This window comes from Chiroxiphia lanceolata, chromosome Z, assembly GCF_009829145.1.
Source record: "Chiroxiphia lanceolata isolate bChiLan1 chromosome Z, bChiLan1.pri, whole genome shotgun sequence".
NCBI classification, from domain to species: domain Eukaryota; kingdom Metazoa; phylum Chordata; class Aves; order Passeriformes; family Pipridae; genus Chiroxiphia; species Chiroxiphia lanceolata.
The window spans coordinates 31643141-31665681 of NC_045671.1; the positions used below are offsets into that span (position 1 = coordinate 31643141).

The 22541-nt window shown below is 39.2% G+C and overlaps 1 protein-coding gene across 5 annotated transcripts in view; it reads right to left on the reverse strand.

The window, feature by feature from the left end:
* Positions 1-4417: 4417 nt before the first annotated feature.
* Positions 4418-22541, reverse strand: part of PSIP1 (PC4 and SFRS1 interacting protein 1) — a 35285-nt gene continuing 17161 nt past the window's right edge. For 2 of the 5 annotated variants that reach the window (XM_032676974.1, XM_032676973.1), the window contains exons 9-17: positions 21949-22024; positions 20861-21083; positions 20142-20260; positions 17690-17745; positions 16473-16543; positions 11481-11582; positions 10611-10830; positions 7679-7790; positions 4418-5212 (exon numbers count right to left, since the gene is read on the reverse strand). In XM_032676974.1, coding sequence (XP_032532865.1) covers positions 5152-5212; positions 7679-7790; positions 10611-10830; positions 11481-11582; positions 16473-16543; positions 17690-17745; positions 20142-20260; positions 20861-21083; positions 21949-22024 — 1040 coding nt within the window. In that variant the 3' untranslated portion in view covers positions 4418-5151. Of the gene's footprint in view, positions 5213-7678; positions 7791-10610; positions 10831-11480; positions 11583-16472; positions 16544-17689; positions 17746-19291; positions 19431-19488; positions 19610-20141; positions 20261-20860; positions 21084-21948; positions 22025-22541 lie in introns of those variants that run through there. The other 3 variants (XR_004354833.1, XM_032676975.1, XM_032676976.1) reach the window with 3 other exon arrangements.

The following is a 22541-nucleotide window of genomic DNA, read 5'->3' on the forward strand; positions in this document are numbered from 1 at the left end:
TCCCTTCTCTGTGTGTTTAGTAGTTTAATCTAAAAAGCATTAACCTGAACTTGTGGTTGGCTTTTTGCTTTGATCTTTTTTAAACATTTGGTGATTAGGCAGCATGAACCTTTTCAAGTTATTTCAAACTTCCCAAAGGTCTTGGAGATTCTTTCCCTCATCAAAGTTTTTGCCTTGCTGACAAGATGGTGATACAAAACTCTGTTTCTTGTATTGAGGGAGATGTCCCTCTGATTTACTGCTGCTGTGAAGTTCCAAAACAAAATGTGACTCATATATACACTGTCACTTCCCAGTGGTAATCTGGCACTTGTAATGTTACCCCAAAAGCCCCATGTACTTGAATGATGAGCAACTCAGTAGGGTTGCACAGTATTTTAAGCTGTGGTGAACTTGATTCTTGAAGTAAGGATGCTGCTGTCACAGCTAACTTTGCTTTAAATTTTGTGCATAGCTGTGATTTCTTTCTTCAGAAAGAATAAGCCTTATACCTTGTGAGACTTAAGTCTGACTGCCTAGTTGGTCTCAACTCTCATAAATTATATTTGTATCTTTCAAGAGACACAGTTCAAGGACACTCAGGCATCTTGGAAGGTGAGATGACCTTCCAAGTCAGTCAGTCAGTCAGATTTTGTGAATTTAGGTCAGTTCTGGTTTGTAAACAGGCAGTAAATTCAGGCAGTAAAAGCCCAAGCAGCTGCATGGACAGAGTATGACACAATCAGGAGCTTCATCTCTGCATCCATCTCAACTGAAGCAGCAGCATGGGGACCCATTATCTCTGAAACAGATGTGACAGATGTGTTAGCTCTAAAACACTTGTGTGAAAATTAGGTGGATTTGGCATCCTTGTCAATAACACAGTACCTCTTTTTTTTTTTTTGGTATAAGGGGCTTGATACAAAGGGATGGTCAAAATTGAAAAGTGCTTATATGAGGATTTCCATTAACATCTTTACAAAAACAGTTTCAAGGGTTACAGTGAAAGTTGTTTTAGTTTCTTAAGGTTTCAATAAAATACACCTCATGACTAGTGTGGAAACATGAAAAATCCGGTGTATAGTAATTATCTGTATTTGGAAACTGAATGAGAATGCTGCTTGTCTGATGGTCAGCTGTACAGCCATGTCAGTAGTTCCCCTTAAGAGCAGTTTGTTGTGAAGTGCTGGAGTTTGCCAAAACTCAAAATCTGTGGAGGCCAATCATTGTGGCCATCTGCCAAAGACAGTTTCATACTGGGGAGCTGCCATGGTGACTGAACTTGCAGGTTTGACTTGAGGTACCCTCTTCAAGACCTGAAGGCTATTCATTTCATTACACAAGCACATACTCATTTTGCACATGAAAAGCTTTGCAAGCGATTTTAGCATTTAGTAACTATTTGCATGTTTTTTACTTTGTGTGGGAAACTGCTGTATTCAAAATCTTAATTATACTGCTTTGAACTGAAAGGTCTTTCCAAGACGAGTTTTAACTTCCAGTAATCATGTCAGTGGGTTCTGCTTTGTAAAGAGGCTTCAGTATTTAATAATCATTAACCTTTGTAAGTGCTTGCAGCCTGGGACTTTAATTTCCAAGGCAGCCAAGGTGTTCCTACAAAGTGCTACTGCAACTGACTGCCACTGTGTTTTGTGCAGTCATTCATGAGTGTGAGGCTTTCCCCAGGCACATCTAGCATTTCTTCCCCCTTTGATTGACAGAGGAGTGAAAAGAGAGTTTTAGATGGCTTGCAACTTCACGCAGGTAGAGTAGAAGTACCAGTTTGTAAATATGGACAAACAGTGTTTTTGTTAAGACTGGTACAGATGCCTGATGTCCACGTGCTTCTATCTTGACAGAGATGACAACAGAGTAGTTAAGGAATGATGAAAAAATGTATGCAATTTGTAGTCCTCAATACAGTGAGGAAACCTTCAGAAAGCATGCAGCATGTTCTAATATTAAGAAGTCTGCAGTACAAATGTAGCAAATGGCTCCGTAAATCCAGCTGCTGGTGAACAGTTTTGTTTGAATGTTGAAATAAATATTCTTCTATTGGCTCTTCCACATTACCAAACCCACAATCCTGCCTCATCTTAACATTACAGCCAGTGTACAGAGTATTGTGTGTATAAATACCACCTCCTTAGAGCACAGGAGCAGTCAATTTCAAGTAAGCTAGCCAGGTGAGGCAGGAGGCCAGCTTGGTTGAGCAGGAATTTTCTGGGAGCCAAGGCAGACCAAGAATGTGTATGCCCAGTGGAAGCATGGACAAGGCAACATGGCAGAAATACAGACATGCTGCTTTGCACTGTAGGGAAAAAATTAATGCAGCCGAAGCTCAACTGCAGTTGAAGCTGGCCAGAAATGTGGGAGTGATAAAAAGAGGGTTTTTCTTTAATATGTCAGTGGCAAAAGGCAGTGCAGAAAAACATCAGCCTGTTACAGGATGAGGATGGTCACCTCACAAACAGGGACAGAGACAAGGCAGAGGCTTTCTTTGCCTCTGTCTTCAACACCTGTGATGGCCCACGGGGGTCTCAGTGCCCTGAACTGGAGGACCATGACTGCGAGAATGATCAACTCCCAGTCGACTTTGAAATTGTGTGGGATCCACTGCTTCAGCTGGATCCCTAGATCTATGGGACCTGATGGGATTCATCCAAGAGTACTCATAAGAGCAGGCTGATACCATTGCAAGGTTGCTAAGATTTTTTAATGGTCTTGGGAATTCAGAGAGGTCCTATCAACCGAAATCTGGCTAATGTTGTCAAGACGGGCAAGAAGGATGACCTTGGAAACTACAAGCCTGTCAGTCTCACTTCAGTGCCTGGTAAAGTAACAGAGAAGTTTATTCTGGAATTTACTGAAAAATACCTGAAGGACAATGCAGGCATTGGTCTGAACCAGCACAGCTTCAGGAGAGGAGAGTCCTGCTTGTCCAACCTGATTTCCTTCTATGACAAGGTAACCCACACAGTTGATCAAGAGAAGCCAGTTGACGTAATCTTTTTGGATTTCAGTAAAGCTTTTGATACTGTCTCTCACAGGATCCTTCTGGACAAAATGTCCAGCACACAGCTGGATAAGGACAGGATGTGGTATGTGAGCAATTGGAGCATGGGTGGAACACAGAGGGTCATAGTGAATAGGGTGACATCAGACTCGTGACCTGTCACTAGTGGGATTCTACAGGGCTCCATCTCAGGACCAGTTCTCTTCACTATATTCATTAACAACTTGGCTGCAGGACTTGAAGTAATACTGATTAAGTTTGCCAGTGACACTAAATTGGGAGCAGCTGTTGACTCCCTTGAAGGCAGGGAGGCCCTGCAGAGAGACCTTGACAAATTAAGAGCACTGGGCAATCACCAACCAGATGAAGTTCAACACTAGAAAGTGACGGATTCTGTACCTGGGATGGGGCAACCCTGGATGTAAATAAAGACTGGGGAATGAGATGCTGGAAAGCAGTGCCAGGAAAGGGACCTGGGGGTCCTGGTCGATGGCAAGTTGAATATGAGTCAGCAGTGCCCTGGCAGCCAGGAGGGACAGTCATGTCCTGGGGGGCATCAGGCAGAGCATCGCCAGCCAGTTGAGGGAGGGGATTGTCCTGCTCTGCTCTGCCCTGGGGTGGCCTCACCTTGAACATTGTGTGCAGTTTTGGGCACCACAATATAGGAAAGTTATTAAGCTCTTAGAGAGTGTCCAAAGGAGGGGAACAAAGATGGTGAAGGGCCTTGAGGGGAAGCTGTAGGAGGAGCGGCTGAGGTCACTTGGTCTGTTCAGCCTGGAGAAGAGAAGACTGAGGGGAGGCCTCACTGCAGTCACAACTTCCTTGTGAGGGGAAGAGGAGGGGCAGACACTGATCTCTTCTCTGTGGTAACTGGTGACAGGACTGAGGGAATGGCCTGAAGTTTTGTCAGGAGAGGTTGAGGCTGGATATAAGAAAAAGGTTCTTCACCCAGAGGGTGCTTGGGCACTGGAACAGGTTCCCCAGGGAAGTGGTCACAGCACCAAGCCTGACAGAGTTCGTGAAGCATTTGGGTGATACTCTCAGGCACATGCTGTGACTTGGGGTGACCCATGCAGGTCCAGGAGCTGGACTTTGATGATCCTTGTGGGTCCCTTCCAACTGAAGATATTCTGTCATTCTCTGAAGATTCTTAGGACTATTAAACTCTTAGTTTTAACCTGGCTGGCTGCTATCAAATACCACACACAAGTTGTTCCTAGTTCTGATATCAGGCAAAGTGTGTGTTTCAGAAACAGCTTCCAGAGAAACTTGTACCTGTTGTGTTCCCTTTCATGCCTTCAGGAACTTTTCTTAAAATAATTTACCAGTGTTTCTGTTAAAATTCAAGTTAGGTGTCCCCAAGTTAATGCCAAAGCAATAAAAACAGAACAGTACTAAAATCAGACTCTCATTGCTCCTATGAATGGTTTTGTCTATACAACTCTCTCTTTATTAAATTCTTTAATTCCGTAAATCGTTCAAGACACTGTTTTTCAACCATTGTGCATCAACAGGTTCTGTGAGAACACCACAGCTCTTTCCAGTACACTTACTATACCAAAAGCATACCATACAGCCACATTACAGTAAATTGGCACAATGCATTTTGCAAAAACAGAACTAGACTTATTTAAAAAAAAAAACCAGTTAGGTATACTCATACATTAACATTGTAACAGCTACAAAAACGCTGCTTTCAACTCCTACAAAACAGTGAAAAGACATCCCCAGCAAGAGTTGAAAACCTACGGACAAACAGAGGTCAGTATCATAGGAAGAGAGAAGGTTTTATACAAATGAAGCAATTGGAAAATTAGAAGTATTTACACTTTTTCCTGCTATTAGCTAGACAAACATACAATAGTAAGTTAAAAAATATACTACAACTCTAAGTCTTGCAACTTGTAAGCATTTGCCTTCTAACTGGGATTTCTGACTTTTGAAATGTGTTACCTGTTAATACTGGATAAAACTATTGGCAAAAGTGTTTACATACTTTAAAACCAAGACTAAAGGGGCTTTTATTCCACAAAATTTAACTTTAAAATACTATGCTTATAAAATTATTTAGAATTTCAGCAGTCTATAGATTTCAAATGCAAAACTTAACAATCCTCTTTAATTTGTAATTCAAAAAAAAAAATGCTCCTGTGATGTCATTTGTTTTCAAAGGCAGAATCATCTGCTGTCTTTTCAAGCTCTCTCTCTTCACATGTCCTAGAAACAAAATAATGCAACATCATTGACCATAAAAAATGCAGCAAGCAAGACTTACTCCATGTGATTGTACAGTCTAGAGCAAGCAATGCTGATGCACATTTATCACAGTAGATGAAGTTTGGACAAGGAGGCTGGTAGTGATACCAGGGTAGCATCATACCGAAAACCCTAGGCCCTCATATCTGAAGCTAAGATGGTAGTGATTGGCATCACTATTGATGTATGTGATGGGCTGTGAACAGCAGTCATTCAAAACTCGATTTGTGTTCCATTCAAGCAATTCTCCTCAGTCTGCTGTCAAAGGTATGTCAGTTTAGGTGGAAAAGTGCTCTGGCTTAACATACCTTACCACATGTCCCTGCATAGCCAGAAATAATCAATCCACTGTCTCCCAAACACAGGTAACTTCAGGCAGCAATATGTATTTTCAACAAACAAGAACTGAAAGATATTCTTAAGTGCCAATCAGTTCAGAAATATTACACAACTTCAGTCTTCCGAAATTTTTGAAGTACCTCTTCAGAAAGGTACAGACATATCTCCTTCTATCAGGAGAAAAGTTCAGAACTGAATAGACAGCCCTGTGATTGAAGAGGTTTACAAACTATATGCTTAGAGTCAGCAGTGGGAACCACAGAGGTGTTTATAACACTGATAATACTTATTTTGCTTGCTTGTGTCTCACTTCTAAACAGCTGAATACTGTAAATAAAAATGTATGAAAAACACTGAAAGGAAGTTTGTATGATGGAGAGTCTGGAGCGTGCTTGAATTCAGAGCAGGTATGTGGATGTATTTCTCAATATGCAAGTATTTGCATGAGGTGTTATAAAATCTGGTTTACAGCTGTTAGCCAACAGTAAGTTCAAAAAGACTGTGCCGAAGTAGACAAAGTTTTTTTTGTAAAGTGGGTTTCTTTCTGTGTTTATGAAAGACTTTGACTGCGTCAAAAGTACAGAATTCAAAGCCACAGCAAACATCACATATACTTAACGATATAAATGTTTATTAGCAGAACATGATACCCTCACTAGCTCATGCATGGAAAATATATTTGCAAGTTCTACAGACACAATCACAATTACTGAAGTATTAAAGGTAGAAATTGTCTTGCCTCAAAGTTACTTTTTTGAAACACTATATACAACAGCCTTTTCCAGGCATGTTGTGTAACTGTCTGGAGTACTGGCCTTACATTTCTTTTGACCAATGTCCATTGAAGTGTCAAACATGCACCCAAATATTCTTAATTCTTTTAATCACAAATACAAAGGGCAACCTGACTGAGATTGTCTTCCTGCCACTCAAAAATCCAAGTGTTGTCAGGTTCTAGAAGAAGAATGAGGAAAGAAGCAGGCCATGAAAATATTCTACCCTGGACAAGCAAGTTTAGTAGTTGTTTTTTTTTTTTAAATACTTGGCCAAGTATATTCTATTAGAGGAATAGAACTGAACTACTGAACTGCCTTGATGTTAATGCCAAGTAGTTTGAGTGTTGCACCTTGTTAGTATCACACTGTGTGATTTGGCCAAATCACTTATTTAAGCAGCAGGTTACAATGTCTAACCTGCATGAGGAACCTACACTTGCGATTCCACTATGTTCCTGTAGCATGCTGCTTGTTCAGACCAAATGAATATTTGGCATCATTGGTCGAAAACTCCCAAACTTCTGAAAGCTGTGTAATCAGAAGTCAGTACTTCTGAGGACACCTCATATCAAATACCAAATTAATTTTCATCTTAAGGCATTTTTTTGTTTTGTTGTGTTTAAGTTTACCTGCATGAAGCCACATTCTGTTGTGTATTTCTCCATATGCTGTAAGAGATTCACTACCTGTTCTGTTTACAAAACAGCATTTTTTAGTAAGACCAAGGTTTAAATACTTAACCTCCTGACAAATTCAAGTACTCTTAGGACTTCTGCCTGGAAATGGTAAGTGCATCAATAAGCATTCAAAGTTCTGGAATTTCTCAGGTCTATGTTCTAGCCTGCAGTTTATCTGCATTTGAGCAATTCTATAGCTACACTGTAGAATACTAATTAAAGCAGCTTGGCTATTGATGAGAATACATGAATTCACAAAAAAATTAATAAATCCCATTAGTTTCTACAAGATTGGGTTCAGGCTTCCTTTGCTCCAACTTAATAGCAGTCTAAAATAAAGGAAAAAGCTTTTACTTTGCCCTGTTCCACCACATGCTGATTCTCTCCTACAACAGGACATCCTGCAATTTTGTTAAGTCTCCACTACAGCAGTGAGTGAGATAACTTTTAAAATGTAAATTCAAAACTTAAACAGAAGATTTACTCGCTATTATCATTCTCTGAAGTTGAGACAAAATTCAGTGAAGAAAACAGTATGCCAACATGGTTAAGTCACCTCAATCTACTGCTGTTCTATTTTACATCATTAAGCTAGAGCAGAACAGGACCTTAGCTCAGCAAGGTTATTAACTCACTTTTTCTTACTGCCAACTTCATGCCTATCTTTCTTTTCCTCAGCGCTTTCTCCATTGTGTTGTAACTGGTTGGTGTCCTGGGCTTCAGACCCTCCATTCAGAACCTTTGAACCTTTAAAATAAAAGTGCAGGAAAGCAGTACTGCAGACAGCAAAACTGTACTCAAAAGCCCCAGATAATTTCTTTATCAAATCAAGCATTATAAGTGTTTTCCCCTCATCTTGATACCCACACACCTGAAACAATACAAAAGGCAGCAACCGATATGGTTTCAACTCCTGAAAATTCCATGCAAAGTGCCTCATCCTATAATTCTAGTAATGGGAATTGAACAGCGTATATCTTTCATGCAATTTCAAGTTCTTCTTGTGCTTGCTATGCTACAGATATAGGACTAATGCTTGTTTGTATTCTGACCAGTCAAAGAATATACTTCAGCAGTGAATTCTGTTTACTATTCTAACTCGGTCAGACCATTTATGGGGATTCTTGATACTTTTAACTGTACAAGTTAATAGTCCACCACATATCATTTACTCTCAACTCTAACAAATGAATGTGTGTAATCAAAATATGAGAGTGTATATAAAAAGTAAAAGTGGTTAGTTATAGCATGCAATTTTCAAGCAGGAAAACAAAATACGGAGTAGAAGCTGTATTTAGTGAAGTCCAAGCAGGAATACCTAACTTAATTTCGGTCATGACTACATGCTTTGCTCTGATATTACAAACCAGTGAATTTTGAGTGAACTGCTGAGGAACAAATGACTAAGTCAGAACTGAATCCTATACTTGAAGTCCTAGGTTTATAAAAAAAACCAAAACCTCTTTTAAACTACTGTACTACAGCAAGAAAAAAATTCACGATGTTTCTCATCTGAATTCTTACAAGCTAAGACATGCTAAAAAGCAGACAAGATCATTTAAAGATGACATTCTAGTAGTGTATCTGTTTACACTTGCTCAGAATCAATTCTGAACTTGAATGCCATGGGAGGCATTTAATAAAACAGTAAATGCTATAATCTCTTATTACTAAAGGGAATCTGATGCTGTACATCAAGTACAATCAATTACATTATTGTGTTTTGTAAAGATAGTCATAGTTCAGCAGTTCAGTTTGGGTAGAAGAGTGCACATAAGGATCAGAATTTCTCTTTATAGCAAATAAAATCCCCCTACACTGACAGAAGTTCTTTCTATTCTCAGTGACTGGGTAACAATATGGTATTTTACTGTGTCTTGCTGAAGTTGTGTTAATCTTATCTGGAGTGGCTTCACTAGCCAGACAATGTGTAGGAAGTCTTTCAGTTTAGCCCTTTGTTAACGTATTCGTTGTGCTGATCATTGGTTTGGGGAAAGATCTGTATGGAACATCTACTACATCACACATTCTCTCACCATAAAATGTTTGGATTTTATCATCATCCTTGCTTCCATAGCAATTACAACTACAGTTTTTCTGAATCCTTGGCATCCTTTATCACCTCAATTACAGTAATTTGTTTATTCCAGATCCAGGTGTGTAATTTTCAAATGATTTCCTAAAATAGTTTTGCTCCCACAGTTCAAGTTCAAAGTAAATATAATTTCTGTGAGGTGCTTGTGGAGATTAAAGATCTAAATAATTTAAATAGATGGGTTGAATTTCTACATTTTCAAGGATTTAAATACATTTGAACATATTTAAAAAGGTAAGTATCTATTTTACTACTGATGTATTACTGAGCATGCTTACTATGGAAAGCTTTCAATATTATACTGTACTTGTACATTATTGATTTATCTGTGATAGTACTGTTAAGAGCATAGACATTTATTCTCCTATAATAGTAGTTCTGTTATAACTACTGAAGTTGCATCACAGGAGTAGTACAGAAGCACTTAAAAGTTGCTGCTACACAAGGTAGAGCGTGCATGATACAGGAAGAGTCTAATGAAGGGAATGAAGCAGCTGCAAGTTCCATTGACAGGTGGAAGTCTAGGTATGGGAGGAATGGAAGGTTTTGGCTGGGGTAGAGTTAGTTTTCTTCACAGTGTCTAGTATGGGCTGTGTTTTGGATTTGTGTTGGCTTGGCAATAGGGTAACAAGGTTCATAATGCAGACATGTTTTTGTCATTGCTGAGCAGGGCTTACACAGAGCCAAGGAATTTTCTGCTTTTCATAATGCCAATGCTGGCAAGGAGCCTCGGGGTGCATGGGCGGCTGGGAGGGGACACAGCTGGGACAGGTGACCCAAACTGACCACGGGGATATTCCGTACCATATGACATCATGCTCAGTATATAAACTGAGAGGAAGAAGAGGGAAGAGGAGGGATGTTTGGAGCGATGGTGTTTCTCTTCCCAAGTCACTGTTATGTGTGATGGGGCCCCGCTCTCCTGGGGATGGCTGAGCACCTGCCTGCCCATGGGATGGATGAATTCCTTGTTTTGCTTTGCTTGTCTGTGTGGCTTTTGCTTTTCCTATTAAACTGTCTTTATCTCAACCTGTGAGTTTTCTATCACTTACCCTTCTGATTCTCTCCCTAATCCCACTGGTGGGTAACTGAGCAAGTGGCTGCATGGGGACTTGGTTTCTGGCTGGGGTTAAACTGCAACAATGGTAGTATGTAATTCTACCTCATGTCTAATTTGTTTTTTTTATCCTGTAATGTAATCAAGTTAGAAAATTTAAAGAAGTAAAAAATGCTAAACTCAATTTTTACAAAAGCCTTTTCCTTCAGGTAATAAGAAATAACATGGCCATGGAAAACATTACACTCTTGAATTTGGAAGTTAGTTATAGCAGTTTTATCCTTGACTATTTCAGATATGTAAAGGTTTTCATAGACGGGCAGAATTCCTACATCACGGATATTTTGAAGCTGTCTCAGAAATTAATAGAGACTAAGTCTTTTATATGACAAAAAACTAAAACCACATGACTTACCTGTTTGGTCCTTTTCCTTTTCCATCTTTTTGTTTGCTCCTTTCTTCCACTGTTCTTTGGTTTTGTTAGCTTCTTCATGCTGCTTCTGCTCAGCAAGTGATTTATTTAGTACTTGGGAAAGAACAGAATCTCCTTCCCCAACAAGAAACATGGTCTTGAACTTGTTATATAGCATTGTAGATTTCTCCATGATAACTTGGCTAACTTTGAATTTCCGTATCTGAAATCAAAGTAATAAAACAATGAGCTCCACTTAGGTATTTAAATGCCTATGTAATTTCATTATGTGCTAGATGAAATTCTTCATTTAACCTGAAATAACAGACTTTCCCATTCTCTGATGTATCATAGAAACTAAGAACTGCCAGGTGGGGAGGGACCTTGAGGGATCTCCTTGTCCAACCCTTCATGGAAAAGAGAGCCTGGATCAGATTAATCGAACCCCCTGTCCAACTGCATCTTGAAAACTTCCAGCAATGGGGACTCCTCCACATCCCTGGGGAGGCTGTTCCAGTGAACAATTGTTTTCACTGTAAAAAAAATTATTTTTTAATATCAAGGTAAAACCTTTCCCAGTGCAACTTGTACCCATTACACCTCATCTTCCTCACATGTCTCCTTACGAAGAGAGAGCTTTGACACTCTCTTTGCAGCTGCCTTTTAAGGTGCTGGAAAGAACTAAACCCTTCAGTCTTTCCTTAAAAGGGAGGTTCTCCAGCCCTTTGATCATCGTGATGGCCTTCCTTTAGGTCCTCTCCAGCCTGTCTGCATCATTCTTGAACTGTAGACATAGTATCTCAATAACAAAAAAAAGCTGATATCAATTTAAAAAAACATATAGGTTACTTTAATTAACATTGCAAATCTCACCTTCTTAAGAGTTAGAATCATCTCCGTATGTTTCTGAGCTTGTTGCATTGTGACTTGAAGGGATGCAAGCTCATCAAGAGCCTCAATACACCTGTTCACATCCTGTATATAAACAAGAAATTAGTTTGAAGACTTAACTGACATGTTAGTAATCTTTAAGTAGCCATACTAAATTAATTTCCATGCTCACTGACACCTTCCTATAACATCCTTAATTTGACTATGTACTTAATTGTAGAATACTTTATGTAGTCAAACTTGCAAACAAAAATTTAACACCAGTTGCCTCTCAGCTACTTCCATAAAAGGTAGATGGTATCTGAGTAACTTGTAACATTTAAAAAGAATTTTATCCTTTCAAAATACAAACTCAAGTTTTATGCTAGTTTCATAATTCTAGTACTTCTATGCTTGAAGCTGTTCTGTCTAGTTAGTCTTTACCATGCACAATTTTTCACAAGTGATTTGCCACTGGGAAGGTAGTAAAGCATATTAAGTGGACTGCAGTTAATATAGAGAACTGTGTCTTTGTAGATTTTTCATTTAAAAGTTTGATGAATGACACACTGTGCAGGACGTACAGAAGGAATTATGTGAGCTTCTGATGCATTTTTAAGAACTAGTGTACTAAAGTCTTCTTTCTATAATACTTAGTTCTCATTTTCCTTATCTTCTGCTAGTCTTGTTTATTTTAATTACTACTTAGAACTCAAAAGAGTCATTGCTGGTACAAGCCACAATAATCTTCTGTATCTTGTATAAAGTTGTAGCTCCTGTTCTCAAAGGAAATCAGTATTAAAAAAATTTACTATTTGGCTCATGACAGAATGATTTAGGCCAAATCATGAAAAAATGCTGAAGTAAAAGCTTTCTGAATTTTATTTAAGGTGAACTATTTTTTGAGACAAAGTATTGGCACAGACTTAATAAAATAATTTAAGAACAGGCAACACTGGAAATGAACATTTCATACTAACACTGTGGTGTTAGCCTTGGCTAGCAGCCAGATGTCCACAACAGCCACTGCAAACAGGATGAGAAAGCTCATGGTCAAGATAAAGACAGGGATATTGCTTACCAGTTACTGTAATGGGCAAAACAGACTCTACTTAGGAAAATTAATTTATCACCAACTAAAATAGATGTGGGTTGTGAGAAACCAAGACAAACAGTAAACCAACACTTTTCTTTCCCTCCCTCTCCCATGCTCAACCTCACTCCAGACTCCCCTCCCCAGCCCAAGCAGTGCACATTGGCAGAGGGTCAGTACATCACAGATCCTCTCTGCAACTCCTTCCCTCACACAGTCTCCTCTGCTGCAGGTTGGGCTCTCCCCATGATCTGCAGTACTTCAGACCAATCTCCAGCATGGGTTCTCAACAGGTCACAGTGTGGTCTCTTCCACAGGCTGCAAGGAGAATACCTACTCCAACAACACAGAGCACCTCCTCCCTTATTTTTTACCTTGGTGCTTCCTCTGCTGTTTCTCACTTCTTCCTCCCCACCTCCTCCTCCTCTTCTCTGCCCAGTGTGTTTTGCTCTCTGTTCAAGTAAGTTTCCATAGATGCATCTCCATCCTGGCTGAGGGGCTCAGCCACGCCCTGCAGGGTTCATCCACTGGAGCAGGCTGGAGCTATCCAGCACAAGACAGCCCCCTGCCCTCACTACCAGAACCGTGCTTCCAAAACCCAAAACAACTCTGTGTTCCCAAATTGTAGCAGCTTGCTGTTCCTCATGCTGCCATACTTCACTCACACTCATACTTTCTTATCTTCACATTTTCTCCAGACTGAACACTCCCAGCTCTCTTTGCCTCCCCTTCTATGACACGTGCTCCAAGCGCTTAATCCATCTTTGTGACCCTTAAGTGGGTGCCCTACAGTAGGTCCATATCTCTATTGTTCCTGGGAGCCCAAAACAGGATCCAGTGTCTCATCAGCGCCAAGAAGAGGGCACCCACCACCTCCTTCCATGTTCTGGCAACTCTAATGCAGCCTAGCATGCTGGTTGCCACTTTAGCCACAGAAGCAGATTGGTGGCTCATGCTAAGCTTGGTGTCCACTAACACCTCAGGTCATTTTCCCACAAACTGCTTTCCAGCCACTCAGTGCCCAGCCCGTGCTGGTGCATGGGGTTGTTGTCCAGAGGTGCAGAACTGGAAATTAAGTTCATGAAGTTCCTGAAGGCCCATTTCTCCAGCCTGTCCAAGTCTCCCTGGATGGCAGCACTCCCATCCAATCCTTGATTTCAGTTCCGTATAATTTTCAAATTTGCTATAGGTGTGGTCTGTCCCATCATCTCAGTCATTAATGAGATATTTTAATAGTACTGACTACTGGTGACTGGTCTGTAGCTGGACTCTCTGCTACCAATCAGTCTTCTGTGCCCTGCTGTTCAGTCAGTTTTCAGTCCACCTTCCTATCCACTTTTCTTAGTCCAGACTTCATGAGTCTGTCTTTGAGGCTGTTATGAGAGACTGTGTCATAAGCCTTTTTAAACTTGACATAAACTACGTCCACTGCCCTCCTTCATTCACCAAGCCAGTCATCCCACAGAAGGGTATCAGTTTGGTTAAGCATGATTTCATATTCATTAACCCATGCTGACAACTCCCAGAGACCTTACTGTACTTTATATTATTGGAAACAGTTTCCAGGAGGATTTGTTCCATCACCTTTCAGGGGATCAGCATGGGACTGACTCGCCTGCAGTTTCCTAGACCCTCCTTCTGCAAGGTGAGGGTGACATTTGCTTTCTTCAGTCCTCAGGAACCTCCCACTCATCACCATGATTTTTCAAAAATAAAATGGTGTAGATGCACAATGACACTATTAAGCTCTCTCTGCACTCTTCAGTTTATTCTGCATCAGGTCTCACTTTGTTTAAGTGTTCTTTAATTTGATCCTTGTTCTCTGAGCATCAAGGCTTTCCCATTCTTGATCTTTCCACTGGTCTCAAGGACCTAGGATTCCTGAATGGAATTGTACTAGCAAACTGAGGTGAAGACACTGATTACCTTAGCCTTCTTTTTTACTAGGATCCCAACCCCATTCAGCAGCAGGCTCACATTTTCCTAGTCTTCCTTTTACTGGTGAGGTACTTGAAGCTTTGTTGTCCCCCATTTCTCTCCCGAGATTTCATTTTCCTAAGCACATCCCTCCATGCTTGGACAGTGCTTGTATATTCCTCCCTGTTCACTTATCACTGCTTCCACTTCTTGTATGCTTCCTTTTTTGTGTCCTTATTATAGTCAGGAGCTCTTTGTTCATCTGTGCAGCCTTCCTGCCACATTTGGATATTCCTTCCACTTGTGAAGGTGAATCAACTTTGAGAAGGAGATAACTGCTAAAACTGAGCCAGATCTCCTGGTCCCATCTTCTCTCCACCACAGTCTCTCAAGAGATTCTTCCAAGCAGATCTCTGTAGAGGTCAAAGTTTGTTCTCCGGAGTCCAGGGATGCAATCCTTTTTGCCCTGCTCCCTTCTACCAGTATCCTGAACTCCACCATGGCAGTCACTGCAGCCAAGGTTGCCCCTGACTTGCAAATGCCTGACAGCTCTTTGCTGTCTAGAAAAATCAGGTCCAGCAAGGTGTCTTGCCTTGTTACCTTCTTCATCATCTATGTTAGGAAATTACCACACTCCAGAAGCTTCCTGCATTGGTGTGTAAGTCTCATGCCCCTTCAGCAGATACCAGGATGTTTCAAGCCTCCAATTAGAACCAGAGGTGACTCCCAGTTGTTTAAAGATGACTTCATTCTCTACTTCTCCCTGATTAGGTGATCTGTGGTTGACATCCTCAGGATATTACTCATATTGGTCTGCCCAATAATCCTGACCCATAAGCTCTCAGTTGGCTTATTAACTGCCCCAGTGCAGAGCTACACACGTTTCCACTGATGTTTCACAGAGTTCTTTCATCTTGTCTTCCCAGCACCCATCTTTCCTGAAGAACTTCTCACTGAATCTCTGATATCAGTGAAACCACAGCCCTGCAACTGCAGATATCCAGTTCTCCTGGGTTGTTCCCCCTGCTCTATGTATTAGTGTAAAGCCACCCCTAAAAGAAAAACAGTTGTGCTGACATTCCAGAAAAGTTGAAAGCTTTCCTCATAATGCTGTGCTGCCAGCACTTCCTCATTTCTGTGCTGATGTGGTCATGACAATTCAGTCCTGTTTGGCAGAAGAATGCTGTTGGTTACAAAGTCAGTTCTGTTTACATTACTCTGCTGACATCTGTTTATATCTGACTGCCATCCTGCTCCACACCACTTCCTCCTCTGCTACCATTCCTAGTTTGATGGTCTTCAACCAGGCTGGCCAGGTTATCTCTTGGTAGCACTACTTTTGGGTGGATCCTGCTACCTCCTAGCACACTTATCCATTCCTTCACAAGTTCTTTTCTCAAGAAAGGGACTACCACCTGGGTCCCTATACCTTGACCATCACTCTCACAGTCATGCAGTCATGCTTCATAATTTCCAAGCATCCCCTGACTACACCATTGGTAGCCAACACAAAACCAGCAGTAGCAAATAAATAGTCTTACAGTCAGAAAGCTTTAAACATCTGCCAGTAATATTCCAAATCTGAAACTCCAACAAGCAACAGATTTCACTCACTTGACAGTGAGTGGAGTCAGTAGACTGGTGCCCCCAACCCCTTGCATCAGGAAGTCTACCACTACTACACTCAATGTCTCTCCGATGTTTCCACATAGCTAAGCATGCTGATCTGGCACCAGATGCTTCATTTTACATCATTCTATCTGAATGTTTACAGTAAATAATTTATTATCAAGTATTTTCAAATAAAACCAATTTAATTTGCTGACACTCATCTTCAACTGCCCACAGTAACCACATTTAAACAGCAGTTATCTTTCAAATTTAAAGAATTCCTCTCATTTTCAGAATATTATTTAAAAACAAGCACACAACCACCTCCTACTGGAATTTGACATATAAAACAGTTTTTAAAAAAATATACTTACCAGATTATCAATTTTCAGGGAATTCTTTATTTCTGCATGTATCCTTTGAAGCCTAGAATCCATTGATGTTTCTGAAGATTACAATAGTATGTATGAATATTTGATAATAATATCAGGTTTGTTTTTGCAGAAACGATTCTACAAATATAAACTTCACACAGAAAGCAGAAGAATATGGGCAGGCATCCTATATGCAGGTGCACAATAAATACACTGTAGGGCTTACTATCAGAAATAAAGTACACAGTTTTTTTAAAACTGAACATTATTAGCAACCCACTTAGTTTTCTCCTTAGGACTTAAAACTGAAAAGAATTTTCTATTCCAATACACAGCTTTCACACTCTAATTGTGGGCCAGTTTAACAAGAACTTTTAATAAATACTAAGAGTTACAAAGCTGGAAGACTTAAGACAGGACACCTGGATATCAATGATTTGTTCTCAGTAAACTGGTCATGATTCAAATCCAAATCCACCCAAATAAATTTTACCAGTACACATGCTTCAGCTGGTGAAAAAGATGAACAAACATGGCCTACTCTAATTCACATGCTGAATGCCTGTTTGTATTTGATACGTATTCTGAACAATACTTCACGCAAACAGAGTTTCCTTCAAGGCCAATCCATCTTGGATGAGTTTTTGTTTTCCCCCTGCTGTGACACTATGTTGGCTGGAGTCTATGACACTGGATTTGTACTATACTACAAATTACAGCCAGTGGTTTGGATTGCCCTCAACGATGGGAGTATTGAAAAAGGAGTTACTTATCCCTGTGAAGGTCAGTCTGCGAGTATGGGTCAGTAGAGAAGACCACACTAACCTGAATCTAAGCATCTGGCTTAGTAAGAGGTAGTATCTAAATACTTTCAAGAGGTCTCTCAGAGTACAGTGTTATGAGAAGATAGAAAGGAAAAAATGATGGGAATAACTGAAGTGATTCAGTTCAAAGAGTAAAAGCTTTTGTTTCTTGCTCACAAACAGAAGAGACCAAGGCTCAAAAACTCAAATGACAGTAGTCAGAATAGCCAAGCCCTGTTCTAATGCACTTCAGAAAGAAAGAACACAGGCAAGAAATGCACTGTTTCACAGACCCGAATGGATCAGACATCCCAGCCCACACAGCCACCCTCAGCAGTAAATTATCTTACGCAGGAAAAATTCTGCCCAAAATATAATATAACCAAGAAGTACTGTTTAGCTCTTTAAACTAACCTCTCTTCTTCTCAATCTTCTTAACCTCTGCTTTCTTGCCTTCTTCTTTACTCTGCCTATGAAAAATGTCAAAGTGTTTTTCCAATGCTTTTCCACCCTGCTTTTCATACTTTTTTTTCTAATTTCTGGATGATATGCAATATTTTGAAGCATTATCTCAGTAAAACAATGACATGCAAGAACACAAAGAGACAAAGTGGGGTTTTCAAAGGCTGAAACAAAGTAAGCAAATTAATTAGCTAAGATACTGCTGATAAATCCTCCTACTCACAGCTGCTTTTCCCTAGAAGCAGCAAATTACAGGATTTTAAAAACAAGTCACATTTCCAAACCGTATTTTTTGGGGGGTTGTATGTATAAATTGGTAAAATGGCATTGTACAGAACTAACTCTTGGAGAAGGAAAATATTTTTATGAGGATAACAAAAAGAGTAAAAGTATTTGACATTTCCATGGGGAATTATGGAAAGATCAATTAATCATAATCAGATCCTATATGACTGATTTTCTCAAATAATTAAATGTAACAGTAAACATATCTTACAAGTGACCATACATATATCAGTAATAATTTAAATATTCTTGAAAAAAGTAGTAATAAGGAAAAAAGATTTACTGCAAATGCATTGAAATCTCCTGGATCTTTCTCCAGTTGTGTCTCTGAAAATAACTCTGGGAATCACGAAAAGCAAAACAAAATTTGTCTCCATCTCAGTTACAGGATGAACACAGGCAGAAATCTTTCAAACACACTTTTAAACTCCTTACTCAGAGAAGATCATGAACTCCTGTTTAGCAATTCCTCAGTCTTGTCTTACTGAGGGGTTTAAAGGCCTCATTTTAGAATTTGCATATTTCAGCATGTCATAACTAAATGTCCTGTGACTAATTTACTTCCTGTCACAGTAATATGTAGGCCTGCATGTCTTATCTTCCATGTTTCTTTCATAATCTATCCAGTTATAGAATCAACACTTTCAAAGTACATAAAACTAGTTTGCTTCAACTGGCAGCACAATCTTAACAGTGGAGACAAGCTGTATGGTGTAAAGCACTTTAATTAAATAAATACTAACAAAGTAGCTACAAAGACCAGAAAATGGATACTATGCTGACAAGAAAAGTAATCAAAACACATATCAGTCTATATTATTTTTAGTCAATATTGAGTTTTGTGATATTAGTCATCAGCTATAATTAAATTCATTATGCCTTCAGAATCTACTTCTCATTTATCTTACTGAAACAAAAATCTATCTACCCTCCAATGTATAAAATATGACACCTATTTAAAAGCAGAAATTTGATTATTATAACTAAATCAATATATGACTTGATTTAGTTTGATTGCAGAAATCAATCAGCATGTGTCAGAGTTAAATACTGATATATTAAGGCTGCTAAGCTTCTAAGGACAATTTAATATCTCTAAAGTTGGAAACGCTTAAGTTTGCTACAGGTAAGTAGAATAACTATGTCAGGTTTCCAGAGGAGTGACAGGAAGAGGAGAAAAAAAAGGGGCTGGAGGATTAAAAAAAAAAAAAAAAAAAAAAAAAAAAAAAAAGACCCACACAAAACTAGATTCTTGTTAATGAATGTGAAAAAGGGTGGATTTTGTTGTTACAGGTAAAGGGGACCATTATTCTCTTCCTTTTTCTCCAAATTTTTACCTTGTTCTCCCTTTCTTCTGCCCTCCCACCAACTGTGGGGATGGGAACATCATGCCCTTGTGGTGCAGCTTCTTCATTCATTTGCAGAAAACCTCTTGAAAATGAGTCAGATTTCTTCCTATTGTTCCCCTCCTCCTTCCCCCCCAGTTTCTGGCAGGATCTTCTCTCCATTCTTATGCTTGATTCATTTGTGCTAAATTATTTTCCAAATGCAGATTGCTCTTGGTATCACTCAACTGGCTTTGCAGTGCTAGAGTAGAATAAGGCTTAATTTTTTAACTTCTGTCTGACAGCGTGTGCTCCAGGTGCCAGACAGAGAAGGAAATGTTGTCCAGATAACCCTATGCATTCCATATCTGATCAAAAATCCATGACCATGGATTAAGAGGTCCTACCAGTTGTCAATGTATCTAAAAATTGTAAGAAAAATACACGGCTGTCCTGAACAGCTTTTCACACTGACCCCTTTGTACATGGTTATTCTTAGGTTAGTTCTAAAAAGAACCCACCAGTTGTCCTCTGCTAGGGATTCCAAGTCACTGAAAGATTGACATCACTTAATTTGTATGTTCAATTCTTCCCATCCTCCCACAAAAGAACATATGGTTTAGAGGAACTTTTTACTCTCCCCTTAAAAAGAAAAAATAGAAAACCAAAAAGGCAAGGGGAGAAAAACAGAACACAGTGCAAACAAGTTCGGAAGTTTTTCAAATATTGTCCCCTCCCATTAGGTTCAAAGTATTCCTACAACTTGTGGGCATCATATGTTAAAATACACTCACGATTCAGATTCTGTCTGTTCCTCCTGTTTACGCTTTCTTTCTGTTACTTCTCTCTCATGTTGGCCTCTTACAATGCCCCTTCTGTGCGCTGCCTGAAAGCTTCTTCCTCCTTTTTTCTTCTGTTATTTGGCATTTAATGGTTGGAAAGAGAAAAGTGAGATTATTAAATTATTGTTTCCATAAACAGATAAACCTACCTACACTAAGTATCTTTCTCTACTCCATGGAGCAACCTGACAAAAGGTGGCTTTCTCTGAAATTAAATATAATTTCATTAGTCTTTTCTTCCCTTTTTTCTTTTCATTGGAAGGCAATGCTAAGGACTAGAAAAATGAAGACATTACAAATTGTTGGCTAGGGACAGCTTTGTACCTTTCTAAAATGTGATTTCAAGCCAAATGTTCTCCAGATGCACCCAAGGAAAACAACATCTGTGTTTCAAGGAACATAGATGAAAAAAAAAAAAAAAGCCTTCTGACAAAATAAAGGCTACATATAAAGTCTTAAAGCATCTAAGAAAAGATGCTTTTCTTAGAAAATACTACAAGTTCCTCCAAGAATTATTGGAGGAAATTAAGTTTTGAAACTTCTATTCTATACATCTGTAAGCCAAGTCACAGGACTACAAACTTCACTAAGATCTAGCTTTAACTTGAAGAAAGATCTTCAGTGATACTACTTCCCTTTATAATAAGTTCATCAGGAAAGCAAAAGTATACCTTGTCCCCTTCTTGTTCTTCTTCATCTTCAGAATCAGAAGCTGATGTAGAACCCACTTTTGCAATATTTTTCCTTTTTGGTTCAGCCTCTTTCTTTCCTTCCTTTTTATCAAATTCCTTCTTTAATTTCTCCTCTTCTTTCTGACTCTCCTCATCTTTTTTCCCTTGCTTTTTGGGCTTTTCTTCTGGTCCTTTTTTCTTTGCCTTCTCCTCCTCATTAACACTAAAACATGAACAGTATTTAGGCACCATGTCCACTACCTACAGCGACTTTAAAAATGACATTTTAACTCAGTGAGCTGATTTTTTTAATCACAGAATATTAAAAATTATGAAGTTAATTCACTTTTGTTTAATTTAATGCCTTTTGAAAAAATACTTTGTCTTCTTCTAAAATTAAAGCCCAGTAACTGTGGGGAAAAAACCCAAACAAATAAGTAATAGTATGGAGGCTCCAATGAAGCTAACTTTAATATAAGTGCATAGATCCAAACCTAAGAAGTTCGTGCTCAGCAGGTTCTCCACATACATATGGGTCTGCAGGACCAAGAGTGCATAAACTGTAAACTAGGCTTATAAAGTACCCTTATTTAAGGTGTACATATACCAAAACTGTGCATTTGCTAATTTATAGAAAAGTAAACCAATGCCCAACTTTTCCTCGAGTTTGCAGAAGCACTAAGGACTTGACGACAGCAAAAACAAAATTTAGGTAACTAATAGGGTTAGAATTCCATCAGAAGAGACTTCTGAAACAAAAAATGCAAGAAAAAGAAATCGCTATTTCAATTTCGTGTGATCTTGTATTTTCTCTTAGTAAATATCTTTCCTCTTCACTCAGCAGGAATTTTGCGCAGAATTTACAAGTTAGGAAATTCAAGATTTTCTGTCGCTTGTTCCAGAAATGTAGTACCTTGAGTTACTCTGTATTGTAACTACATCAACAGAAACAGCAACTCATACTGAGCACTAATGGGGCAAAAACTGTCAGGAACTCACTGCTAACTATGAAGTCTTAACATAAGGAACAACACTGTTTACAATGAAGAAACTTTAATTTTAGAAATAAGGAAAAAACCGTAACTCACAGGTCACCCTCTGAAAGACATGACGGTTTCACCAACTTGGGTCTCCCTCTTGGTTTTGGAACTTTTACTTCAGAAGCTAGTAGTTATACAGAAATAACAGGTTAGTCCACAGCCACCACCTACTCCTTGTCTATGTGGAAAGATTCTTACTCAACAGACATAAGCTACCCTTAAATCAAATAAGTTAAAGTGTTGGTAGTTTTTTAGCCGACTGGTAAATTAAAAACTTTGGTGTTTTTCAGCCACAGGCTCCAACTACCAATTCTTGTGCTTTTTACAAACCATGTAGTTAGATTTGTTTCACACATTGCATAACTAATACAAACAAGTCTTAAATTAGACAATGAGAAAGTCTGAAATTAGAGAATGAATGCACTTAGTGCCCACATTAATACAGTTTGTTATCCATATTTTTAGATGTATCATGGGACTTCGATCACTCTTCATGGTAACAACCCACTGTCAGGAAGTTCTACCACACTATAGTGCAGATCAAAACCCTGCATTTCCTCAGACTCAGCACATTCTTAGGAGTAAGACAAACAGCATGTCTGTCTTCTTGGCATCTATATACTTCAAATGCTTTTCCAGTA